Source organism: Crocodylus siamensis, chromosome 5 (genome assembly GCF_052110815.1).
Source record: "Crocodylus siamensis isolate JL-2025a chromosome 5, ASM5211081v1, whole genome shotgun sequence".
NCBI lineage: Eukaryota > Metazoa > Chordata > Crocodylia > Crocodylidae > Crocodylus > Crocodylus siamensis.
In genome coordinates, this window is record NC_143399.1 from 175,302,710 (window position 1) to 175,329,432 (window position 26,723).

Below are 26,723 nucleotides of genomic sequence, written 5' to 3' on the forward strand. Positions count from 1 at the left end.
TATCTCCTTGAAGCTTGGCTGGCTTTATGCCCTTAGAAGGGGCTACCATTCCTGCAAACTGCATCCACATCAGGCCAGAAATGACAAAGTTATACACTGTTTCAACCTTCCCCATTATAGCCTATGGGCAAGACCTTGAAACAGCGTCAAAACGGTGAAATGTTTCGACTTGCCTCATTTTGTTTCGAGGCTGTTTTGACAATACCTGTTTCATTTCAATTTCACTGTTTTGACCTCAAAATGAGTCGAAACAGCACTGAAACAAAACTGGTGGCAAAATGTCGCACAGCCCTACTGCTTTGTGCAACTGTGCTTATGTCTACACTACAGTCTGCAGATAGGACTGCTGCACACCCAGATACACCCACTAACATTTATCTAGCTAGCTCTCCTATAAAGAGCTCTGAAGGCACAGCAGCACAAGTGTCAGCTCAGCCTGCTGATCACATATCCACAGGGTCTTTAGTGGAAAAGGGAAGCTCATAGAATCACAGAATAGAAGGACTGGAAGGAACCTATAAGATCATCAAGTTCAGTCCCCTACCTTGGGCAGGAGATAGTTGGGCTCAAACGAGTTCAACGAGGTGCTTGTCCAGCCTCCTCTTGAACACCTCAAGGGATGGCGACTGTACCATCTCTGCAAGGAGTGTGTTCCAGATTCTAGATACCCTTATGGAAAATACGTTTTTCCTTATGTTTAGCCTACATTTTTTCTCAATTAACTTGTGCCCATTGGTCCTCATCCTCCCCGGGGTGCCTTTCTGAAGAGTTGCTCCCCAAAATCTTGGTGTTCATCCTTGTTGTACTTGTAGGTAGCTATCAAGTCACCTCTCAGTCTTCACTTATTAAGACTGAACAAACCCAGTTCCAGGAGTCTCTCCTCATAGGGCCTATCCTCCAGGACTCTAACCAGATGGGCAGCCCTTCTATGTACCCTTCCAGGCTTACCTACATCCTTCCTGAAGTACAGTGCCCAGAACTGGATACAATATTCCAGCTGTGGCCTCACCAATGCCGAATAGAGGGGAAGGAGCACCTCTCTGGATCTATTTGCATCACATTGGCTGATGCATGTCAGAGTTCTGTTTGCCCTGCTAGCGACTTCATCACATTCTTGTCTTATATTCATCTTCTGATCGATTGTCACCCCCCAGGTCCTTTTCAGATGCAGTGTCAGCCACTGGACCACCACCTATCATACAGTTATGATGAAGGTTCTTCCTACCCAGATGAAGGACCTGGTACTTGTCCCTGTTGACCCTCATCTGATTGCGTTCAGCCCATAGGACCAAACTGTCAAGGTCATCCTGGATCCTTACCCTCTCTTCAGAGGTGCCCACATTACCCCACAGCTTGGTGTCACCATTTCATTTAATCATTGCATTTTCCACTTTCTCATCGAAGTCATTGATAAAGACCACCAGCCCAAGCACTGATTCCTGGGTGACACCACTGGAGATGACCCTTCAGGATGAGGCCATCCCATCAATTACAATACAACTCTCTGGGATCAGCCCCTGAGCCAGTTGCTGACCAACCTCACTGTAGACTGTCTAGGCCAGAACCCTCTAGCTTAATTGAGAGAATCTCATGGGAAACAGCAGCAAAAGCCTTGCTAAAGTCTAGGTAGATGATATCAACCTCATGTCCCTTGTCCAGCTGGTTAGTTACCTGGTCATAAAAGGACACCAGGTTTGTTAGTCATGACCTTCCTTCAACAAAGCAATTCTGGTTGCTTCTTAATAGCCCACCAGTTGTAAGCTTGTGGTTGATGGCCTCCTTGACAATTTTTTCAATGATTTTTCCCAGGATAGAAGTCAGATCGACCAATCTATAGTTTGTAGTGTCATCCTTCTGTTTCTTAAAGATGGGTACCTTAGCCCTCTTTCAGTTGTTTGGGACCACTTCTGAATTCCACAACTCTTTGAACAGCTTCTCCAGAGGCACCACTATAAGCTCTTTTAGGACTCTTGGATGCAGGTGATTTGGCCCCCACAGACTTAAAAACATCCACATGTTTTAAGAGTACTCTCACTTGTTTGGGACTAATTTAATGTGGACTGTTGTCTTCCCTGTGCCTCTGGATAGGTGACCAGTTCCTGTCTGATTTCAGGAATACAACGTGAAGTATTAAGGAATACTTAATATTCTGCCTTTTCGTGGGGGTCAATTGTGGGCTGTCCCACCGTATTCAGTAGGGGTCCCACAGCGGAGCATGATTTTTTCTTGCTCCCTATGTACCAATAAAAGGACTTTTTATTGTTTTTTATTTTGGTTGCTAGCTTGATCTCCATGTATGCCTTGGCTTTCTGTCTCTCATACCTGCAGACCCTGGCCCTATGAGCGTACTCCTCTCAGGAAGCTGAACTGTTTTTCCATTGCATATATGCTTCTTTTTTTCTTTTTCAAAAGTTCCCTAATGTTCCTGTTGATCCAAGTGGGTCTCTTGGTCCCTTTCCCTCTTTTTGACTGCATCGGGATGGCTTTTTTTTGAGCAGTGAGAATTGCCCTATTAAGGAAGCACCGCCGTTCCTGAATTCCCAAATCATAGTCGCTGGTTGCAAAGGGCCTTTCTAACTAGGCTCCTGAGTTTACCAAAGTCTGCCCTTCTGAAGTCTAACTTCTGTTCTACTGACAGAATTCCCAGCTTTTTGGTGGAAGGTGAACCCAAGCAGATTGTGATCACTGTCACCAGGAGTACCTCCAATCTTCAGGTCACCTACCATGTCTTCTCCTTTGGTCATCACTAAGTCCAGAGTGGCCTTACCCCTAGTCAGTTCTTCCACAGCCTGTGTCAAGAACAGGTCATCAATAGCTGTCAAGAGTTTGGTTGAATTGCTGGAGCTGGCTGAATGGTCTTCCCAACAAATGTCAGGGTAGTTGAAGTCACCCATGACAATCAGGTCTTTAGTGTTGGCTGCCTCAGTCAGTTCCCTGGAGAATGCCTGATTGCTCTCCTCTTTTTGGTAGAGAGGTCTATAGTAGGCTCCAACCATCAGATCCCCTTCTTCTTGCCTCCCCTGTATCCTGATCCAGATGGTCTCAAGGGACCTCTCCTTGCCATCAAATGTGACCTGCAGGGAGAGGTACCACTCTTTCACATCCCTCCTCCCTTCTTCCCAATTCAATCCTTCCTATAGAGGCTATAGCCTTCAATATCCACTGCCCAAGCATATGTATCATCCCACTCCATAAACCCAATGAGGTCAAATTCCTCGTCTGCCTGAAAAATAAGCTTAACATTTTTAAAAAATCTGCTCTCTTCTAGTTTATTTTACTTCTATAGAATGTATTTCTCTGTTCCAGATAGAAATATGCATAGCTTAGAGTGCAAAAAAACTAATACTCTGACCTCCAAAACATCATAGCTGCAGTTTGGATGATATTCAATATCGAATTCCTGAATGGTCAACTGGATGCTGCTCTTAGGTGCTGTGTGAATGTACCAGATACATTCTCTGTTGCTTGGGTATCTGTTTGGGTAGCCAGGACTATGGAAAGATCCTGAAGGCCCAGAGAGCTCTCCGCCACAACCTGGTAATACAACAACAAAAATGTACTATACAACTAAGCAGTGTGGAATCAACAGCTGGCAATTATAATTCAAAGAAAGATATTATCAGATTGTTAGCAGACAAATATGTAGGACCATTTAGGCTCCAACCTGAAAGTTCATGGCATGAAAATCCTTTGGTAGAGTACCATTTGGCTGGGTAGCTTCTGTCTTTATGTTTCTGTCTTTTTTTTTGCCTTTGTTTTACTTATTTTTATTAAACAATGTAAATTCTGGGGGAATATTTTTGGGCCAGATCCTATTCACCTATTAGGCATCTAGTTTAAGTTTCAAAGTACAATCATGTTCTATCCTGATTTAGTCTTTGAGAAACTGTCCATCTTAGCCTTAAAGCTAATGAAGACCTATCCTTAGTATTAATGTCCTTTTAGGGACTGCAGCAGTAATTGACATATTTTCTCACATACTACACTCCTCTGAGTAAGACATTCCTTTTGTTTTTGGAAGGCAGAATGGAGAAAAAAAATCTTTCCTTGAAAATGTGGTAAGTATTTTAGCAGGGAAAACAGAGGCAGTTGCATTAAGGGGGCTACAAAAAAAGGGCGGGGTGCACAAAACATGGTAGCACAAAGCCACTGAAGGGTGAGAACCAATCATTTGGATTTTACCCTTTAAATGTTCAGAGGATCATTTGGTGGTTTGATGTTACCTTTTCAAAGCCACTCCATTCCAGCCCCTTATTTAGCAGGTATGTATGGGAGAAAGAAACCCAGCTAGAATATCCCTATGTTCCAGTAATCACTGGATTCTTGAAAAGTCTTTGATCACTACGGTGTAGGTTAGAGGAACTGTGAGGATTTTCTGACATGGAAATGTTTCAGTTCTGGCCTTGTAGTCAAGGGTATGAAGTTGTTTTATGGCCAATCCCTTATCTTTGCAAAATTTCGGTTATGAGCCAGGCTCCTTGAAAGACAAAGGACACTACACTCCACTTAACTCTGAAAGCCACAAAATTGTGGCAAAGGTAGAGAAAAGGTGGAATGGGGAAACCAATGACAAATGGGAGTGTGTAGCTTCTCTTTTCACCACAAGCAAAGAGAAATGAGACTAATAATTTGATTTCCCTTTACTTCTCTGACTTTCTGGAGGAAGTTACATATTGGCAGTGTAAGTGTTCACAGTATACAACTGTTTCACTTAGACTCAAACTAGCTTTTTTCCAATACAACATTTATGGGCCAATTTGAGTCACCATTAAAATAAGGCCCAAATCCTATGCTGGTTTTTTTGGCTTTCATCTCTGAGGAACACATTGGAGCACGTAGTCTTACATGTCTCATATTAGTGTGATACAGTAGTGACAATCGCCCTAGGGATTCTGGGGAGGGATAAGTAGTGACATCATCAGCCTTTGCTCTCATTTCATCCAAAGTCATTCCTTCCATCTCATTCTGCTTGAAACATATAGGCTGTTGTACTATACAACAGGAGAGCAAAGAGGACTAACAGCAATCATGAAAGGAAGGCTTTGCCTTGTTCTTTCGGGGCAGTCCTATTTTGCAGGGATTCTGTGTTTCCTAATGCATCACGTCTTTCTTCTAGTTATACTTACCATAACTGCCTGGTTAGGACTTAGCCTACATTATGTCATTGCACAAGTTCTGTTTAAATCTTGACCCAGAATTAACAATTGTGGAATGGATTACAAGTTACTTTAGATAGTTGGCACAGAAAATGATCCCGTAGTATTCAGTTTCATGGAAAAGCTTTGCGGACTGTAGGAGTCCCTATAGCTGCTGCTACTTATTTTGTTTCTCAATTCCTATTCATCATATAAAAGGAAGTGTTTTTCTTATCAAAAGGAAACACACAGATAAGCTGCAAACACTTAAAAGGGAGAGTTAATGGCTGTTTAATTGATATTGCCTTCTTGTAAAAATAATTTCAAATGCTTTTTATAAATTAAATAAATTATCATTAAAAGGTGTTTTTCATATTTAAAAATAATATTAAACAAAACAACCTAATCAACCATAAGCTGTGAAAATACAAAGTTTAAGTGCTGTAAAATGCCAAAAATACTTTATCTAAAGTCTAGTTCAAAAGAGTATTTTTGTAACATAATAACAATTCCTCTTCCACTCCTCAATTAGCTGTCAGAGAAGCATTGCCTATTTTAATATTTCTTAAATCCATGCACAGTGTATATAGTTAATCCTGTATCCTAGCCATACTGTCATAGTTTCAATTAAAATAAATTTCTTCCCCAGGAGGGTAAAATTAATTAGCTGACAAAGTCTTGTAGTAAATGCAAAATTTTCTCAACAACTTCCCTGGTGAATGTTAAAGAAAGGTACTAAATATAATAGCAAGTATGGTCATCTGTATAATATAATTATTACAAGCTTGTAGGGGTATTTGCTAATAAAAGGTAGATATCTGTATCTGCCAGGCCAGCTCCCCCATTGCAAACTGTAGCTTTAGATTCCTAGGATGTTGAAACAAGTCTCAAGGGCAACAGCAACAGTTCTAAAAGGGAACAAGATAAGAAGAATCTGATTTAGGTTGGAAAAGAAAAACATAAAGGTAAACATCAAGCTAGCCATGTGGAAGATTGCTTACCAGGCATTCAAATCCCTAATCTTAGTAATTTACGTAAGGAAGTTGCATCTTCATCACTTTGTCCTGAAGAGGAAAATGAACTAGGTAAACTGCACTTACATAGTTGCAGGAAATAAAAGTTGGACATAACCTAGGAAGGTCTTTCCAATCCTTAAATTTGTGAATTAATGTAGGCCTTGGCTTTCCACTCTGTTTCTTTCTTGGGTTTAAACTAATCTTATTCTCCCATCTCCTAAGTGGTTCTGAATGTACCATTCTGCTGGCTTTGTAAGCTATTGTTGCACAAGCGCTAGTATTGATGCTCATACCATGAGCACAGAAATATTGATTATTCAATGTCACCTGCAGTGGACAGGGCATTGTGTGTACATGGTTGGGGTGAATTTACTAAAACAACTGCTTTACTGCCAACTCTACCAAGGACAAAGGACAGGCAGGGGCCAGAGAAATCACTTCAAGGATACGCTCAAGGCACGAACTTTAAGAAGTGTGGCTGACATCAGAAATTGGGAAAACATATGTAACAAACTGCCAGTGCGGGCTCACCAGATTAGCTCGAGATACTTACCCTGGGCTAGAAACAGTGATGATGAACTCTGGGCGACCCCAAGAGTGGAGCAGGGGAGCCCTGCCCTGTGGAAAAGGAGAAGCCAATCTAAAGAAGGGGTTTTCGGTCCCCTCATTCACATGGAAGGGGGATGCCCGGGATTGTGGGCCAGCCACCCGGAGCCCCGGTTGGCCGGTTTGCAAGTCAGGGAGGGATTGCCTGAGGGGATAAAAGCAGCAGCCGAATTGGCATGGGGGCTGCTGACAGTGACTCCGGGGAATGACGCAGGAGGCCTAAGAAGAGCTGAGGTGAGCTGACCCAGCAGAGGGGGCAGAGAGACACCACTGAAGAGCCTCGAAGGCCCTGGGAGAAGAAGGCAGTGGCAGTTGGCCATGCCTCCAGCCCTGCAACAGAAAGGGAGCCGCGGCCAGGGCTTGGGGCAGAGAGCTGGTCCCCCAAGATGCCATCACAGTGTGCTGGACGTGCCGGGCGTCCCAGAGGCTAAGGGTGGCACTTGGCCCCCAGTCCACTGTGGAGAAGAAGCAGCAGTCAGAAGAGCAGGCGGTATCCTTATCCAGAGCAGGGAGCTGGGCCAGTGAGTTGAGGAAACTCCTTACCTTCCCCAGGGAAGTGGGACAGCAGCAGGCAAGGCATTGGGATCCTGAGGAGTGGCAGAGTGCCAGGACGATGGTCCCTGGGAGCTCCGGGTGCAGGCCAGTGCTCGGAGCAGGACTGGTGAACCATGAGGCATGTGGGGTGCCTAGCCAGTCATCTGGAGCAGGGGTTTAGAACAGTGATCCCTGGGAGCTGCCTGCGCTGCTGACCCTCTGCCACTGATTGCCCCAGAGGGGACTCAGTCCTGTCCCTTATTCTGCAGCTGACTGTCATTGGATGGAGTCCCTGAGTTTTGTGCTTGGGTCATGCCAATTGCTGCAGGAGCCTACTCTGTTGCTTGCCATTTTGGTTGCCATGGAGGGTCACCCTCTAGCCTCTTTGGGGGGTTAGGGATTGATATAATTTGGTTGCTGCAGACCAGAAGAGCTTAAGTTGTCTTTCACTTATTGGGAAGGCTGTTGGAGCTGCTGGAAGCGAGCACCCTTCTTCCTTGCTGTAGCATCTCAGCAGTGGCTGAAAGCTGCCAGTTACCCTACCTGCAGTTCTTGAGTGAAGGGTTGACTAATGCATTCTGGTTTGTTTTGGCATTTGAGTTTACTTGTAAATAACCTTTCCTATTATTCTTGTTTTGTAAATAAAGTGTAAATAGTTAAATCAGTTAAGTGTTAGACCTTCTTAGGACCACAGGCTGCTCTGTGGGGAGCAGGGGCCAGCTGGAAAGTAAATTGGTGATAGCTGGAAGCCCTGCCCCACTCTCACCACACCATCCCTGATATTTGGGCAGAGGTGGCAATTATTGGGCTGCCACCCAGGTTACACACATTAAGAAGTGTGGCACTGACATCACAAACTGAAGGACCGGGTGCAGGAGCTCAAGGAGGAGGTTCACCAGCTGTGCACCATCAGGGCCCACAAAGACTTCATTGATGGCTACTGCTAGCCTGTTCTCCAGAAGAAGGAAGAAGAGAAGGAGATAAAGATGGTGGCCAACAAGAAGGCTAACCAAGACCCACCCGGAGCTACCTGAACGACGGTCACCTCATGCTCCACGAAATGTAGGACCAGGGTTGCTCCTCCCTTCGCCCTGCTCAACAGGTATTCTCTCCACCCCATGCATGAGGAGGGTCTGATGGTGACACCAGAGAAAGAGGAAGGTAAGCAGCATGATGCCACCCCCAAGAGGACACCAAGGGTCCCCTCTGCCATTCAGACCCCCTAGCCCATGAGGTCTGCTGCCTTCTTGGGGCCTGCATCAGAGACGTTGTTACTCATGGTCCAGTCTGGATTGCTCCTGGCTGTGTCATTTGTTCCCACATGGATGAGGAGCATGGAATAGTAGTTGGAGGACTAGCCAGACTAGCCTGAGGACCCCCTCCACAACCTCTCTGATGCAGGCCCAGAGAGTCCTAATGAACATATCTGTGTTGTCCTGGTGAAAAGTGACCAGCAGTGTCCAATGGGTGTTGGTGTTTGGTCCAGTATTTTTCAACATCTTTATCAATGATTTGGATGTGGGAGTGAAGAGCTCACTGGCTAAGTTTGTGGATGACACCAAGTTATGGGGAAGCATGGTCACACTTGGAGATAGGTTACAAAGACACGTGGATCTAGACAGTCTAGCAAGTTGGGTGAGTCGAATTCAGATGAAGTTCAACACTGAGAAACATAAAGTGCTCCATATGGGGAGGAACAACCCCTCACACACCTACAGACCTACAGGCTTGGTGGCATCAAAGTGACCAACACTATGAATGAAAGGGACTTGGGGGTAATAATAGACCATAGTATGAATATGAGCTGGCAGTTGCCAGCAGGACAAATAATACTCTGGTATGCACCAATTGATGAATCTTCAGCAAAACCAAGGAAATGATTCTTCTACTCTACTCGGCATCAGTGAGACCCCAACTGGAGTACTGCATCCAGTTCTGGGTGCTTCACTTTAAAAAGGATGTGGTAAAACTTGAGAGAGTTCAGAGAAGGGCCACTCATATGATTAGAGACTTGCACAGCAAGCCATATAAGGAAAGGCTGAGGGACCTGGGACTCTTCAGCCTGAAAAACTGAAGGCTGAGAGGAGACTTGGTAGCAGCTTATCGCCAGATATGGGGAGTACATCAGGGGCTCGGTGAACAACTGTTCACCAGGGCACCCTTGGGGAAAACCAGGAGTAATGGCCTAGAAGACTCCTAGAAGACCATTTCAGGCTCAACATTAGGAAAAATATCTTCACAGTTAGAGTGTCCAGACTGTGGAATAAGCTCCCTCCAGAGGAGGTGCAATTGCCAACCCTGGAAATCTTCAAGAGGAGACTGGACAGTCACCTTGCCAGGGTCACTTGACTCCAGCTGCCTTTTCTGACTGGTGCCGGGGGCTGGACCCAATGATCTACTGAGGTCCCTTCCAGTGTTACAATCTCTGAAAACCTAGCCTGGGACAGGGCTACATAGCAGTGCCTTGCAAGAGAAAGTACATCTTACCTTGAGGAAAACTGTCTCACCCTGGAGGCAGAAAAACAAGAGAAATGGAAGAAAAGGAAAAAAGACCAAGAAATCTGTGGCTCAACCCTCCCTTCAACCACTATCTGTAGCATCTTCCAGAGTCTGCAGCTCTAGAATCAGTCTTCTTAGTGATCAACAGATTCATGTACAACCCTTTACTTGATCTGTGGAAGTGATCATCCCCAACCACGAGGGATCACCACTGCTGCTGCTTTGCTGTCACTGCCACTGCCACTGCCAAAGCTATCAGACAGCTGCTCTCACAAAAATACCTTGAATCACAGATACACTGTTACTTTACAAATATCTTGATCTAAGATGAAAAGCAACCTATAAAGTCCATGTGGAACCTCAACAGTCTCTCCTCAAAAAACAACCCCTTCATAAAGAATTATGCAGTAGAAAAGAATTGCGACTGATTCAGAGATTAACACCATGGAGGAGTGAAACCCTGTCAGTCTTCAGTAATGTCCTTAGGCTAAGTTGTGAGAGGAAGAGACCAGGGCTGAAGAAAATCTCCAAGGAACTCGCATGGCAAACACTTACCCCAGGTACAAAGGAGAGACCCACCAGAGAGGTAAGCAGGCTGCCATGTTTCCAGAGTGCATGCTCTCTCTGGATTGGTGGAATGAACATGCAGAGAGCTATTTCAGTCCCAGAGAGGGACAGCTGAGGAAGAACTACAATCGACAAAGGAGTTGGACACCAGAGGTCTTCGCTACTGACAGCTTCCCACATATGCCTGTGGGGGAAGGAAGCCAGCACACCGGCCAAGGTGGACGGAGGACCATTGAAAGCATCCGGGATGTGCCATATGGAGAAGTCACCCCAGGACAGCTGAGGGAGAATTAGAGTGGTGGAGAAAAGACCTGGAAGCCAGCAAGAGTGCGAGAGAGAGAAAGAGCAGCCAGTGCATAAAGGGTTGTGAGTTAACAGGGCAGCACCCCTTTGTTGGTTACTCCCTTTCTCTTATTGCTTTTTTTTTCTTTTTGTCCTGGGGATGTGCCAGGAAGACAGCAGGAGGGTAAGCCTCTTCCCTGAAGAAAGTGGTGGTCCTGACCCAAGATAGTTAAGACAGGGTAGGACTCACAGTAAATTGATCTCGAGTCAATGACCCCTCAACAGGGGAGAAGTTAATTGAGTTGGATTGTCCCCCATGAACTCTTGAAGTCCTTGGAGTGACCCAGGGCCCAAGGAGGAATTGATTTTGTTTTCTTTTCTGTTGGATTAATTGATTAACTCTGTGGGGAGGGGTGGTTTTGATGTGACTAACCCTGGAAACTGGGTGAACTGTTACTGGTTGATATTGACTGGACATTGATTGGACTGGTAGGCATTACCTACCCTGAGAACCTGGGATGAACTGATGTAAGGCTGAAGCCTCACAGACCCTGAAGGGGCCAATCCATTGATGAACCTGATACAGTGAACAACAGGTAAAGACCGGCAGCAGCCTCACCCAATGTGTATATATATATATATATATATATAAAGGGTTTAGTCGTTATCCCTCAGTGTAACGCTCTTGTGGGACATGGATCCAGTCAGTGCTGTATGCTGGGCAAATTGCCCGTCAAAATGATGACAGGGACAAAGAAACACTATGATGGCAAAGACAGATCAGACAGAGTGGCGGGGCAGGGGGGAGTGGTGCGGGGCTGGACTTAGAGCAGTGCATGGTGGAATAATGGCAGGGACAGAGTAACACCATGAAAATGGGGATAGAGGGGATGAAGCAGAGGGGCGAGGCCAGCCGGCCTGCTCCTTGGAGGCGGTGGCAGCCCAGGGTGGAGACAGTGCAGCACTGCTCCCCCCATGTTGCTATTGTCATGGCAGCACTTCATCCCCACCATCATTCTTGATAGGAAATTTGCTAGTAAAAGAATATCCATCAGGACATGGCAGGAGAGAGTAGAATACCTGAGGTAGGCAGTGATGATACTCCCTGGATCTTTCCAACAATGCGTGTAAAGAGGGTGCTGGGCAGGTGAAGACCCTGGCTTTATAATACTCATCCCTGGCATAAGTACAGACAGTCAAACAGCCTGAGGCAGAATTGATCCAATCTTTGCAGGTTTGAATCCAATCTTTGCAGGTCTAAGCTGCACATTGAACATGTTCAATTTTTACTTGGGAAAGGCAGGTAGAGGCCTGCACTGGCCCAGGCCAGAAGGGGGAGAGCACTCAAGCATGCGTCGCAGCTTGTCAGTCATTGCTGAACCCAGTTAAGCTAAGTGGGGGCTGTGCCACTTTAAGGGCCAGAGCAGACATCAGGGCAGCAGCAGTGTAATGAGGTGGTCACATGACTGCAGGAGAGCCCTAGGATTGGAGGAGGGAGCTGAGCAACCTCCATTTTAGATTCAGGTCCTCAGGGCTGAGCCAGCAGTCTGCTGCTGGGAGCTGAAAAGACACCACCCAGCTGAGCAGCTGCTCAGGAACATCTTGGAGGTAAGGGCAGGAGCTATGGGAATGGTAGGATGTTCCTGCTCCAGGGTATGACTGAAAACTGCACCCTGCTGGGGAAGGATGGCTTGGTGGAACTGCTTGTGGCAGGGTAGTTCCCCAGGAATGCCAGACCAGCTGCCTCTCCAGTTAAAGCAGGTAGGGGCACCTTATAACCCCAGCCCCCACTACCCAGTGGACTAGATCAGGCACACCTACTGAGAAGCACCTGAGACTATGCAGTGTAAGACCTCAATGTCCCAGCATGAGGGCAGAGTATCAGCCTCAGAGAAGGGACAGAGTAGGGGAACAGGCCTGTCCAGCATGGGCCACGAAGGAGGCCTGAAGATTACGCAGCACTGGGTGCAGAGTAGAGTTGGAAGGGGCGACCTAAAGGGCTGTGCTAGAGTGGTTGAGTGAGAAACACCAGTGAGGGTAGTAAATCATTACCCCATGGTGAGGGTGGAGGTGTAACCCCAGTGAAGGGGTGGACAGTTAGGGGGCAAAGGCAGAGTGAGAGGGTGCACAGTGCATGACTGAGAATACCTGGGCAAGCAGAGCCAAAGGCCAAGGGGAGTCTGTAAGAGGCCAGGGAAGTTATAATGGGTAGTTTGGTGCACAGTATGGTGGCACACCATGATGATGAGCTCCAGGGGGGAGTGAGTCCCGGGTGAGACCTTGGAGTGCAGGTCATGGTGTGAGGCACTGTGCAGTATAGATGCCATCTGTGAGGCATCTATGGTAAAGGGAGGTCGGAGCTGTGTGTAAACCTCTTGGCATTAAATGGGCATCCTCCCACTTATTACATAAGATTTATTCCAGCAAGTCATGGCAGGAAAGACACAGCAGACTGCCTTAGAAAGAGGGCTGGCTGGTATGGTGTTTGGCTACAAGTTTACACCCTTTGTCACAGGGACCATTCCTGATTGGCAGCCCCAACCCTCTGCTGTCCCCCTGCATGTGAGGGGAGAAGCTCCCATCCTGACATCACCCCACTCAAGCCAGGCATCTGCCCACAGGGGCAAGGATCCCCATGCCTCAGGGATCTTTCCTCAGCCCAGGGTTCCTCAGCCTAGGGCTGCCCTGCCTTGAGGAGCCCTGCGCTGAGAGGAGTTCCTTCTCCCTTTGCTGGGCAGCTGCTCAGTTCAGCCACTGCCACAAGAGGGAGCCTGGGTCAGAAGAAGCCCCCCAAGGCAGAGGGCTCTCCCTGTGCTCCCATGCCCAGCTGCATGGGCAGGCACCCAGCCCAGAGGAATCCTTCCCCAGTCTCATCTGTGGCAGTGACAGAACTAAGCCACCTCGCTGTGCAGGGGATGGGAAGAGAGGGTTTCCCTCGGCTCTCCACAGCAGGACAGACCAGGGCTTGGAAGGCAGGGTTGGGGTGCTCTGTTCCACCCCCCCACCGCCCCTACTAGCTGACAAAGGCAGGCAGAATGCAGGCTGGTGAGCAGAAACAGAGGCTTTGCTGCCGCAGCTCTGTGACAACCTGGGGGCAGGGCCAGCTAGGTGCTGGACTAGAGTATAAGCTCTGTTCTAGCCAGTCACCCTGTAAGGGGGAGGTTTATGAGGGGCCACAAAGCATCCTGGGATGCTGGGGAGCCAGGAGATGATTCGTAGATGGTAGGGTTGGAAGGGACCTCAACAGATCATAGAGTCTGACCCCCTACCCTGGGCAGGAATGAGTGCTGGGGTCAGGTGACCCCAGGCAGATGCCTATCCAGCCTTTTCCTAAAGACCTCCCAAGGTAGGGGGGAGCACTACCTCCCTTGGAAGCCCATTCCAAATTCTGGCCACCCTTACTGTGAAGAAGTTTTTCCTGATGTCCAGCCTAAATCTTCTCTCTGTCAATTTGTGACCATTGTTCCTTGTTATCCCAAGAGGCGCCCTGGTGAACATAGCATCTCCAGTTCCTTTCTGCACCCCACTAATGAATTTGTAGGCAACCACAAAATCACCTCTCAGCCTTCTCTTGTGGAGGCTGAAGAGATCCAGGTCCCTTAGTCTTTCCTCATAGGGCTTGGCCTGTATACCCTTAACCATACGAGTGGCCCTCCTCTGAACCCTCTCGAGGTTATCCACACCCTTCTTAAAGTATGGCGCCCAAAACTGGACACAGTACTTGAACTGCAGTCTGACCAATGCCATATAGAGGGGAAGTATCACCTCCTTGGTTCCATCTGTCATGCTTCTGGTGAAGCATGATAAAGTGCAGTTAGCTTTGCTGATGATTTCGTCACACTGACTCATGTTCATCTTGGAGTCTACTATGACTCCGAGATTTCTTTTCGCTTCTTTGCTGCTGAGAGGGTCATTCCCCAGCCAGTAGGTCTGCTGGATATTTTTACGTCCTAGGTGCAGCACTTGACATTTGTCCATGGTGAACTGCATCCTATTGTGTTCTGCCCATTTTTCCAACCTGTCTTGGTTCACCTGCAACTGTTGCCTACCCTCCAGTGTGTTCACTTCACCCCACAATTTAGTATCATTCACAAACTTGCACAGAGTACACTTCACACCTACATCCAAGTCACTGATAGAAGAATACAGGTCCAAGGACCGAGCCCAGCAGGACCCCACTGCCCGCATCCTTCCAGGTCAATCCACCGCTACTCTCTGGGTACAACCCGCAAGCCAACTTGTTACCCACCAGACTGTGTAATCATCTAAGTCACAGCCTCTTAACTTATTTATGAGAATGGGATGAGATACCATATCGAAGGCCTTCCTAAAATCCAAGTAAATGACATGGGATCTGGGACAGAAGTTCAATAGACCAATTTAATTTAAATCAGTTAAGTCTGATACTACATCATAGAAAATTAGGGTTGGAAGGGAGCTCAGGAGGTCAACTAGTTCAACCCCCTGTTCGAAGCAGGACCACCCCCAACTGGATCATCCCAGCCAAGGCTTTGTCTAGCCAGGTCTTAAAAACCTCCAAGGATAGAGATTTCACAACCTCTTGGAGTAACCTGTTCCAATATTTTACTGGATAGACATTCATTGTGGTTCATCTTAAACGGGGTTTGGCCATTGTGAAACCAGTCTATGTGCACTGAACTTGTATTTTGTTATAGGTTTAAACCGGTCTCTGATCACTTATAGGTTTGTGTGTAACTTCTGTTCCTAGCTTTTAACTATAGGCAAAAACAGTGTAAGAAAGCTCTCATGTTTTCCCTTCTTCCCTCTTGTACCCACACAAAAGCAAGGCAGAGTGTGTTCCAAAGTTACTTAAAAAGAAACTATCTAATTTGGAGAAAATGAGAGCGGCAGTGTCAAATCACCTGACACAATGCAAATGGCACCGTGCATATGTGCACAGAGTCCAACTGTAAGCTCAACCTCTTCCTCCATTTCTCTCTCTGTTATGCAACACTGGCAGCAGAAATGACATGGCAACTTTGAACAATTCATTATGGGAAAAAAGCAACTACACTGCTTTTGGAAACTAAAGATTTCTCAACAAACCAATTTGTATGGCTTGACTTCTACGGGATCTCTGCAAAAAGAGATAAAAGCAGCTTGCTACTTATCTTACACTGAAGAAATTGGGAACATATTAAATTAAACGGGCAGTTATGACTAAGCTTCTCCTACTGAGAGTTTCCTAGTTGCCACAAAGACATATTTTTATTTAAACCCAAAATGGGTCAGACGAATGGAAAATTGTGCTGTTTTAAACTGAGCCACAGACCTTTCCCTTTCTACAACTCCTACATTCAACATTCAGATTAACATTCCCTAGATTACTCACTCTAGCATTCTTTCAGGCATGGGTTTTATTTTCTCTGAACTTGTATCAATACTGAGACAGCCAAACTATATCAATGCAAACATCAAGTCTTAATTATGCACTGTTTTTTTCTTCCAGTTGCACATCATCCAGAGGCAAGCTTTTAAGAATGTATTCTTTATATATGCTGTGGTAAAAAGCTGATCAATATTAAAGCTGGGTGAATAATTAGTAATAAATAATTTAGTCAACTGATTTTGCCACTCTGTTAATTGCCTGTGAATAGATAAAGAATTTCTTAAAATGTGTTCATTTTGTGCATTTATTGAGTATCTAAAAATATACTGCAAAATATCTGAAATAAAGGTATAAAATAACCTAAAATAGAACATCTAAAAATAATTCTTGGATTTTTGAGGAGTTTTTCTTGTGTGGGTTTTTTTTTTTGTTTTTTTTTTTTTACAAGCAGCATTTTGAAAATATTCAATATTTGACATGAGACACTTTGATATACAATTGACAATCTGTGTTTCTGTTCCTACAACAGGTGAATTTATAATCAGTTTCTAGTTTGAATATTTTTCAAATTTACCTTTTTGAAAATATTATATTTGAATTTAGCTCTTAGGACAAATATTCCTTCCTGCAGACTCATTTACTAGAATCCCTGTGGAAAGTCAGAACAAAAAGAACTCAGAGACAGTGCTATCAAATTCATTATATATTTTGAATAGCTGTAAAAGCTTTATTTTCAGTACTGGCCCTTCTCTAGAACTGAGAGAAAAAAAATGCAGAAATATTTGCTCAAACTTCAAAGCACATTTCAGTACAGTCATATTTTCAGCTCATTTGTATTTCAGTTCCAAGGCCACTGGAGTGTTGATCTTTTACCACTAGAGTAATTCTAGAGTAATATTTTATCTTGAATATTTATTAAAAATGAATTTTGAATTATATACTTGATCAGTTCACAGTTTACACTGATTGGATCATATGTATAAATGACATGGCAGCATTCTGTTCCTTTACTACCTGACTTGTGTAAATTATCAATATTTGGTAATCTATAAATATCACTTTTATTTGTGTTGCAACTTAGAATAGGACTAGCCCAAGAGAACTAGATGAGACGATGAAATAGGATAAGTGATGATGAAACTATCTCTGCTAATTTAATAACTTTCAGTCTCTGGCTGGTACCAAACTTCCCCATTAAATCAGCACAAAGCTCACAGTGCTTATATCTGTCTATAAAACAGGGAATATGATTTCACTTTTATTGAAATAAATGGGAATTTTTGCCCTTTACTACCACTGAGAGAAGGTTTTGGTCTTTAACAGTAAACAAAAATTTAAGGGACAGTTCCTGTAAAGTGCCAAGTGCCTTTAGCTTTCACTCAAGTTTAAAAGTGTTTTTCAGAGGACTCAGTATCCAGCTTAAAGTCTTCTACGACACAGAAATATTTGGGCTTCTAATGTTTGGATGGCTACACAAAGACAGCTGCACTATGGAAAAAAATTCTTGAGGCTGAGTTGAGTACAGTTTGTACTCATTATGGTCAACTCTCCTTGTAGTCATTTTTTGGAAACTTCTTCCATGTATTTAAAACCATGAAAAAGTGGGTTTTCTTTTAGCAGCTTAAAGGTCTTGGAGTTCCCTGGGAAAATACATACAGCAGCTACCTACTATCCATTTAGTTGCTAGGACACCAAACAACAAACAGAAAGTTCAAGAAACTTATATTTGGTGGCCTTTCTTTCCCTTGGCTGAAATTTTAGTAATCACTGAAGACTGTGCAAATGATAATGTTTATAAACATCCAGGATCCTTGCATATTTTTGCATGTGGTTAATTAGCAAATGGCATCCATTAACAAAAGAAGAATTCAAATACAACAACTACAAGTAGTATTATATAAAAAACTATATTCATTGCAAGATTTTCAGCTCTATTTATTTGTACATTTCAGAGGGCAGGGAAAAAATGGCATTAGGTTTGTTTTGATTATTGTATACTACATGAAATTTCAGTTAGTTTCAAAAGTGTCCCAGTTATAAGGAGCAACATATATGATCAGTAAAGGGTACATCTACACGTTGTCCTACGGTAATTTTGTTAGAGTGCTGTGCTTTAGTACTTCCTTTTTCAAGTATTTAAATCATGGCACAGTAACTGCCCGTACTATGTCGTATGCACAGCACATAGTTATTTTTAACAGCTACTTTGCTGTAGTGGCATCCTATAATGGGGGGAGCGCACTACTACGGTGAAGTAGCTGCTGGTCAGGGGTAGACACCCATGGATGCTACATCACCGTATCACATCACTATGATGTAGTGTCACATGTAGACATGCCCAAAGTGTACCAATTATAAGAAACACCATATATGATCATTTTTCTTTCAGTACAAATGCGAACTTACAGTGTTACACACAGAATAACTTAGATTTGCTTCTGAAGTCTTTACTCAAACAAGTTGGTTTTATTCACAGGAGAAGTTCTATTGAAAATAATTGGATGACTCATGCTGAAGATTTATTTGTGAGAGTGAGGATTATATGAGTGGACCATTTTTCTATTCCAATCATTTAATCATGTCCTGTATCTTTGTAAACACTATTATTCTACCCATCTCCTCAATTCTGGTTATTTTCATCCACATTGCTCCAAGCAAATATTAGTGAGCTTGACACTGGCCATGTCTACATGAGATGCTGATTGCGCAGTAGCCTGTGACTACTGCACAGTAGTGTTGCATGGCAGGAAGTGTGACATGAAGCTACTGCACAGTAGTCATGAGCTACTGCCCAGTCAGCATCATGAAACAGCTGTTTGTAGGCACAACTAGTTTATACAAGTACTAAATGACTAAGTGTCTCATGTAGATAGAGCCACTGAGTGAAGCCCAGCTACCATTGAAACCAAGCTTTTTTATAGTTAAACCAAGTTTTAGTTATTTAAATAAAAGGTCTGATTTTCAAAGATCCTGAGTATTCACAGTGCCCACAACAGCTGCAGACATTTTCTTAGGTCTCAAATGTAGACTGAGTTTTCTAACATTAGGCCCTTAATATAGAAAATCATGGCCTTTGCATTTATATAGAAACTGATCTTGTATTTCCAAACTTCCATACAAACAGCACTTCATTAATCTTTCTTTTGGCTTTGAAGTATTTGGTCTTGAAAAATGAGGCCCCAGCTGTCTCATGTTTGGTCCTGCAGAAATAGGACAAGAAAGCTTGCTGGCCACTTTGAGATTTCAAACCTTGTTTCCCTTGGTGTTCTCAGCAGCCCTGAGTGCCGGAAGACTAGAGAGGATTGACCAGCATGGGCCTCGCTGCAACCTCTACCCATCATTGACATGCCCTTCTCTACAGTTGCAATGGATGCAGTGGGACTCCTCCTGAGAAGCAGAGTGGGCCACCAGTACATCCTAGTGCTCATTGACTATGCTACCAAATACCCAGAGGCGATCCCCCTACGGGCCGTGACAGCACCGAGGATTGCCAAAGAGCTTATAAAGTAGATCTTGAGGGTGGGGATACCCAAAGTGATCCTTATGGACGAGGGGAGGAATTTTATGTTGGAGTGCAATGGGCCATGTGCCAGATGCTGGAGATAAAAAATCTGAAAACATCTATTTATCATCCTCAAAAAATTGCCTCATAGAATGTCTTAATGGCACTATAAAGCAGGTGCTGTGGTGCTGCATACAGAAAGACCCACACAAGTGGGACTTACTCCTTCCCCTTACACTATTCACAATCTGGGACACCCCACAGGACTCATCAAAGTACTCCCTGTTCAAGTTCGTGTTGGTTCACCACCCCCAGGGGCTCCTCCAGGCCCTGAGAGAAGAGTGGGAGCAGATAAGGGATGATGCGGGGACCAGAGGCACATGCCGTCAGGAGTTCCACCAGAGGCTGCAAATGGCCCATTGCCTATCCTGGGACAACCTTGAGGAGGCACAGCAATGCCAAAAAGAAAGGTATGATACATGCACTAAAGAAAGTGAATTTAAGGAAGGCCAGAAAGTGCTGGTCCTCATTGAGAAAACTGTTGATGCTGTGACAGGGCGCATTCAAAATAATTCATGGACTACGAAGTACACCAACCAGGACACGGGCGGGAAAAGCAGATGTATCACATAAACTTACTGAGAGAATGGCATGAGCCAAAGGATGGGTCACCTTCACAGAGGGTGAGCAGAAGGACCTTGGGCTGCACTGTCCCACAGAAGTGGGACCCAAAGCTAGGGCGGAAGATAGACAAAGAGCTGTCAGCCTGCCAAAAGGTGGAGGTGAGAGATGGGATGAGCCGGGATGAGTCTGAGGGGTCCATCACGCAATAAACACCCCCGCAGGAGCAACAGTGTGGGAGAGGAGGTTCCCAGTTCCCCATCACCTCCTCAGAGACATCCAAAAGGAGATCAAGAAGATGCAGGAGCAAGGGATAATAAGGCCATCAAGGAGCCCATGACAGAGCCCACTGGTCCTGGTTCCAAAACCCAATGGGACACTCTGGCTGTGCATAGATTATCATCATCTGAATGAGCTGGTGGTCTTTGATGCCTTCCCAATGCCCCACATGGCTAAGTTGGTGGAAAGCATCAGGAATGCCCACTATATCACTACCTCCAACCTAGCCAAGGGGTATTGTCAAATACCTGTGGCCCATAAGGACTGCACAAAGACTGCCTTCAGAACCCCATGGGACCTCTACAAGTTCCTACGGATGCTGTTCAGGCTCCATGGGGCCATCGCCACATTTCAGTGCCTAATGAACAAGCTCCTAGCCCCCCAACACCTACTACACCTCTGCCTACATCAGTGACATTGTCATTTTCACACAGACGTGGGAACAGCAGCAGCAGGCATTGCAGGCTGTACTGTCTGAACTAAGGAAAGCCAGGATGATGGCCAAGTGTGTGCTCACTAGGAGGGAGACCTGGGATTCTTGGTCGGACCATCAGACTGTTAGCCAATGAAGTGGCACCATCATACTGTTAGCCAATGAAGTAGAGGCCATTCAGAAATTTGCAAAACTCCAAAACAGTCTACAGCTTCAGTCCTTCCTAAGGCTGACAAACTTCTACCGCTGATTCGCACCCCACTTCTCAGAATTGGTGGCCCCTCTAACAGAGGCACTAAAGGGCAGGAGGTTGGGGCCTATAGTGGAACATGGAGATTACGTGTAACTTTGAACTACTAAAGAACACTCTGTGTGATGATGTATTGATCCATACGCCCTATTTTCACAAACCTTTTGTTTTACAGTCAGACGCGTCTGAAAAGGCAATGGGGCAGTGCTAACACAAGAGGATACAGGCATAGAAAGAGCAGTGGCACACACAAGTTGTAACCTACTCCTAGTGGAGACCTGGCATGCCACAATAAAGTGAGAGTGTCTGGAGATCTGGTGGGCTGTAGAAAACTTTCATCATTACCTAAGGGGAGGAGGCTCTTCTCAGCCAGACTGGCTGACCTGCTCCACCAGGCTTTACTCTAAGCCCGCTGGGGAACGGGAGGATTACCGTCACTGCTGGCCTGCTGAGCAACCCTTGCAACGCCAGCAGGCCAAGGCACTTAAGGGAGCCCACCCCTGCCCCAGCCCTGGCACAATCTTTGAGCAAGGCAAGAGCCCCCATGGGGACACTTGCCTGCCTGTACACAAATGCCAGAAACTTGGGGAATAAGCAGGAGGAACTCGTTTTCCTGCTTAATGCAAATAATTATGACGTCATAAGGATAATGGAGACCTGGTGGGACTCCACCAATGACTGGACCATGGGTATAGATGGCTATACCCTGTACAGGAGGGATTGAGGATGGGATTCACTTCCAAGGAGGATTATTCTGCACTGGTTTAGTCCTGCAGGGAGCAAACCAGGAAAGCCAAGGCTGCAACTGAACTCCAACTAGCTTTGAGCATGAAGGACAATAAAAAGTCCTTTATCAGATATGTGGGGAGCCAGAGGAAAAGCAAGGACAACATTGGACCCCTGCTGAACCAGATGGGGCAACTGACAACTGATGCCCAGGAAAAGGCCAACCTATTAAATGGGTACTTTGTGTCACTCTTTCATCAGTTCCATGGGACACTCATGTCCACCACGGGACAAGGAGGTCCAGGTGAGGGAGATCCCCTGCCCTCCATTAATGCTGACCTTGTGAAGGAACACCTTGAGAGGCTGGATACCTTCAAGCCAGCTGGCCCAAAAAATCTACACCCCAGGGTGCTCAAGGAGCTGGCGAGTATCATACCTCAGCCTCTGGCACAGATCTTTGAAAACTCCTGGCGCTCTGGTGTAGTGCCCAAAGACTGGAAGAAGGCCAATGTGGTGCTGATCTGCAAGAAAGGGAGGAAAGTGGATCCGGCTAACTATAGCCCATCAACATGACTTCTATCCCAGGGAAGATCTTAGAAAAGTTTATTAAAGAGGCCATCCTTAATGGACTGGCTAATGCCAACATCCTAAGGGATAGCCAGCACGGGTTTGTTGCAGATAGCTCTTGCCTGACCAATCTCATTTCCTTCTATGACCAGGTGACCTATCACCTGGACAAGGGAGAAGAGATTAATGTCATATATCTTGACTTCAAAAAAAGCCTTCGATCTGGTATCCCGTGATCACCTCTTGGCGAAACTGGCCAATTGTGGCCTTGGGTCCACCATGATCCGCTGGCTGGGAAATTGGCTCCGTGGTTGGACCCAGAGGGTAGTAATTGATGGAAGTCAATCATCATGGTGCCCTGTGACAAGTGGGGTCCCCCAAGGCTCTGTCTTTGGACCCATATTGTTCAACATCTTCATTAATGATGTGGACATTGGATTCGGAAACAGACTGGCCAAGTTCGCTGATGAAACCAAACTCCTGGGCAAAGCTTCCACACCTGAAGACAGACAGGCGATCCAGGCTGACCTGGACAGGCTCAGCAAATGGGCGGACGAGAACCTGATGGTGTTTAACACTGAAGAATGCAAGGTTCTCCATCTTGGGAAGAAAAAGCTATAGCATCCTGTAGCATCCTGGCTAGCACTATGGGAGAAAGAGACTTGGGGGTCATCATTGACCACAAGATGACCATGAGCCTGCAATGTGATGCTGCGGCTAGTAAAGTGAGCAAAATGCTGGCTTGCATCCATAGATGCTTCTCAAGCAAATCCCAGGACGTCATTCTCCCCTTGTACTCAGCCTTAGTGAGGCCACAGCTGGAGTACTGCTCCACAATTAAAAAAGGATGTGGAGAAACTTGAGAGAGTCCAGAGGAGAGCCATGTGCATGATCAGAGGTCAGGAAAACAGACCTTATGACGACAGACTGAGAGCCATGGGACTCTTTAGCCTGGAAAAGCATAGGCTCGGGGTGATCTGGTGGCCACCTATAAGTTTATCAGGGGTGACCACCAGTATCTGGGGGAATGTTTGTTCACCAGAGCGCCCCAAGGGATGATGAGGTCAAATGGTTATAAACTATTGCAAGACCATTTCAGGCTGGACATAAGGAAGAATTTCTTTACTGTCCAAGCCCCCAAGGTCTGGAACAGCCTGCCATTGGAGGTGGTTCAAGCACCTACATTAAACACCTTCAAGAGTAAATTGGATGCTTATCTTGCATCCTATGACCCCAGCTGACTTCCTGCCCTTTGGGCAGGGGGCTGGACTGAATGGTCTTCCAAGGTCCCTTCCAGCCCTAATGTCTATGAAAATTAAATCTATGAATTCTTTGAATTTAAATTAGTCACTGATCACATCCCACTCCAGTTGTGTTAAGCAGGGCCAAAACAGACAATGCCAGAATAACAAGATGGGCCCTGCAACCTTTCAAATTTCAGATAATACACTGATCTGGAAAAACTAATACCGTAGCGGATTTCGTATCCAGGTGCAGGAGTGAAACCTGGCCATCAAGAGTGCAAAACGAAGTCAAGATGATCTGGACACAGACAAGTAGGAAACCTGGAGAGCTAACAGAAGCACCCCAAGGCATCTTAAGTGGGGGTTGTGTCCCAGGGGGATGAAAAGAGAGGGGGAGAAACCCCTGTCCTGTTTTTGGGGCCATGGTGGGGCCGCTTTTCTATATGGCTGGAAGTAGCATGGGAGGAAGACATCATCAGGAGATGCCACCTGGGGTGTTAAAAGCTGGAAGCAGGGAAAAGGCAGGGGTAATGCAGCAGAGAGGAGGTTATGAGTCCTCCTCTCGGGCCAGTCAGGAACACTCCTGGTTCCAAGGGGGAAGCCCAGGAAAGGACCCAGCAGGGGATGCATTTCCCATTATAGAATTACTGAGCACAAGGCCCAGAGAGTGAGCTAGGACCTGGGATCACATAAAGGGACAACTAGCACCTTTCAACACATGACGCGAGAGTAGGGAGAAGGCCCCAGGCCCTCCCTGAAGTTTAAGTTGTTCACCATTCTTTTTATTCCTTTTGAGGCCCCATAGGCCAGTCAAAAGGCCAGAGGATTAACGTTGGGGGCTGAGCACCTTGGGGCCCCTCAAGGACACCCAACATCACAGGGTTGACCCTGTACCCAAAAAGCCCCATCAGGGTGGGGGTACTGAACTGATGCCAGGTCCATGGTAGATGAGCTGTAGCATGGCCAACAGGAAAGAGGCAGCTGTCCAAATCATTGTGATGCCGGACCTCCAAGGTCAAGGTTGTGAGATCAGGGATGCTTTGATTGCAGCACCCAAGAAAAGTTCGGACTGACCAATGTCTGACTATCCCAACACGCTGGTGCACTGCAGGGGTTTGGGGGAGGTGGAGCCCCTGGAGCATTCACCAGTAACACCTCCCAGTGCATCCTCCCTTCACCAAGGGGAACCCCACTACTGAACTCATAGGTGATTAATAAGGGGATCCATGGGGGTGCACATGCCCCCGCCAAAGGGACCAGTGCCGCTCCTGATGGCTGACACTGATGCTGTCGGTAAGGCTGGTGCCCCCCCTGACAGGGCTGCCGCTCTTGGAGGCTTCTGCGGGTGCCCCCTCAGGAGGCACCAGTCACTCATGACTGAACCCAACATCAAAGGCATGGCAGGTGAGTTGTCGGGGTATTCCCTGGGAAGGAGACAAGTAAACACCCAGGAAGCTGGAACATACTCTGTAGCAGGCTCAGGGCTCTTGTTCAAGGTCTGCCTGGGAGAGGCTCCACGAAGCTCAGCAGGTGCACATAGCATCAAAAATATTTTGACCTTTTGTAATCTCTCTGTGTTCTTTGCAAAAGAAAAATTGCTCTATTATTTTTCTGTCATCAAAAAGACTGAAAGCTAAGAGCTGGCATATTCCTAAGGCTCCTTGAGTCTAACCAGGGGAACCTTGAGAGTCTTAAAAAGTTAAGAACCACTGTGCTAGACAAGTGGCACCCACATTTCTAACTCTGTGGGTTGAATAAGTCTGAGGGCTGGTTAGTCTGAGGGTTGGATCCCACATGGGATTGGTGAGTAGGGTCGGTCCATGGGGCTGATCCCATGCACCCAGATCTAACCACACACTGGTGTGATATAATGTATAGGGCCACCTTTTTGGCCCATAAGGCTTCCCACAACCTCAAACATTTTGCAGCAGGGGAGTCTCAACTAATGCTGCCACTACTACCCTGCTGCTATATTTCCAGACATCTGGGGAGTCCTATGGGCTACATGACAAAGCCCATGGGCTAGCGGTTGAGCACTCCTGTACTAGAATATAAAACCCCAGGGGGCCAAACTTTCATGTGCAGGGAATGATTGGTGCATCCCGACTCAGTCTGTTTCTGCTATGCTTTGTTGCGGGGCTAACAAACTTTTTGAAACCTAGAAATCCAATATTTAACAATTATTTACTTTTTAGCAGTTTTTACCTTCTGGGGAAAAATGTGAAAACAGAATAATGGAGACTAAGAGCTGTGAACTAAATGTGCCTGTTTACAGCCTTTCCATCAATCAGCCCTCCCTGAGAAATCCAGCAAAAAGAAGAGTCTGGAGAGGCAGAGGGGCATATCATTCTGTTCCCAGTGGTATGCAGTGCTTATTTTTAAAGGGGAATGCAATACATATGCCACTGAGAACTGAAATGTGTAACAGATGTGAAGTCTGCCTGTGCTGTGGGGATAAAATTTAATTTATGTGCTAGGTTTATTCAAAGCCATGCCATCTAATGCCATCTAATGACTCATTCTTTTAAGGAAATACAGGGATGCAGCTTTAAGAGCAGCTGACTCTCTTCTGTTCATTGCTTAATGATATAGGTGGGGTAGAGGAAACACATGTCTTCTCAGAGTGTGACAGTTGTCACTGGTGTAATTTTGCACTGAGACCTTTGACCTCCACCTCTTTTTTTACAGATAAGTAATTCAATCATCCTACCAGCCCTACAATGCCCAGAGCATTACCAAGTGCTCGCTGGTTCTTAAAGGTGCATTAGACTAAAATTGAATTTTTCCTGTATAAGTCCCCCCCCCCCGAGACATGTGAGACTGGAGCATACAGTTTGCAGTCAGGCTTTGTTCTTGTGAAACAAATCCCTTAAATATTCTCAGACTTTGCTAACAGAAGAAAATTGTGCTGATTTAATTAAATTGGTTTGAGGCCTGACTTTGTGAAATCAATGAAATTCCCATAGCTGGATATTCCTATTTCAGTTTAAGAATGGTATACTGGTTTGATTTATACCAAATGGTAAATGTGCTACCATTTACTACTCAAGCTAAACTGTTATAAGGTATGTATAAGCTGAAATAAGAGCAGCCACAGAAGAGGCAGGCACTA

The 26,723-nt window shown here is 45.7% G+C and overlaps 1 protein-coding gene across 1 annotated transcript in view; it reads right to left on the reverse strand.

Moving 5' to 3' along the window:
* CUBN (cubilin) overlaps positions 1-26,723 on the reverse strand; it is a 243,190-nt gene that overhangs the window by 123,976 nt on the left and 92,491 nt on the right. Inside the window, exon 29 of the mRNA XM_090049811.1 lies at positions 3,353-3,534. Coding sequence (XP_089905937.1) covers positions 3,353-3,534 — 182 coding nt within the window. The remainder of the gene's footprint in view (positions 1-3,352; positions 3,535-26,723) is intronic.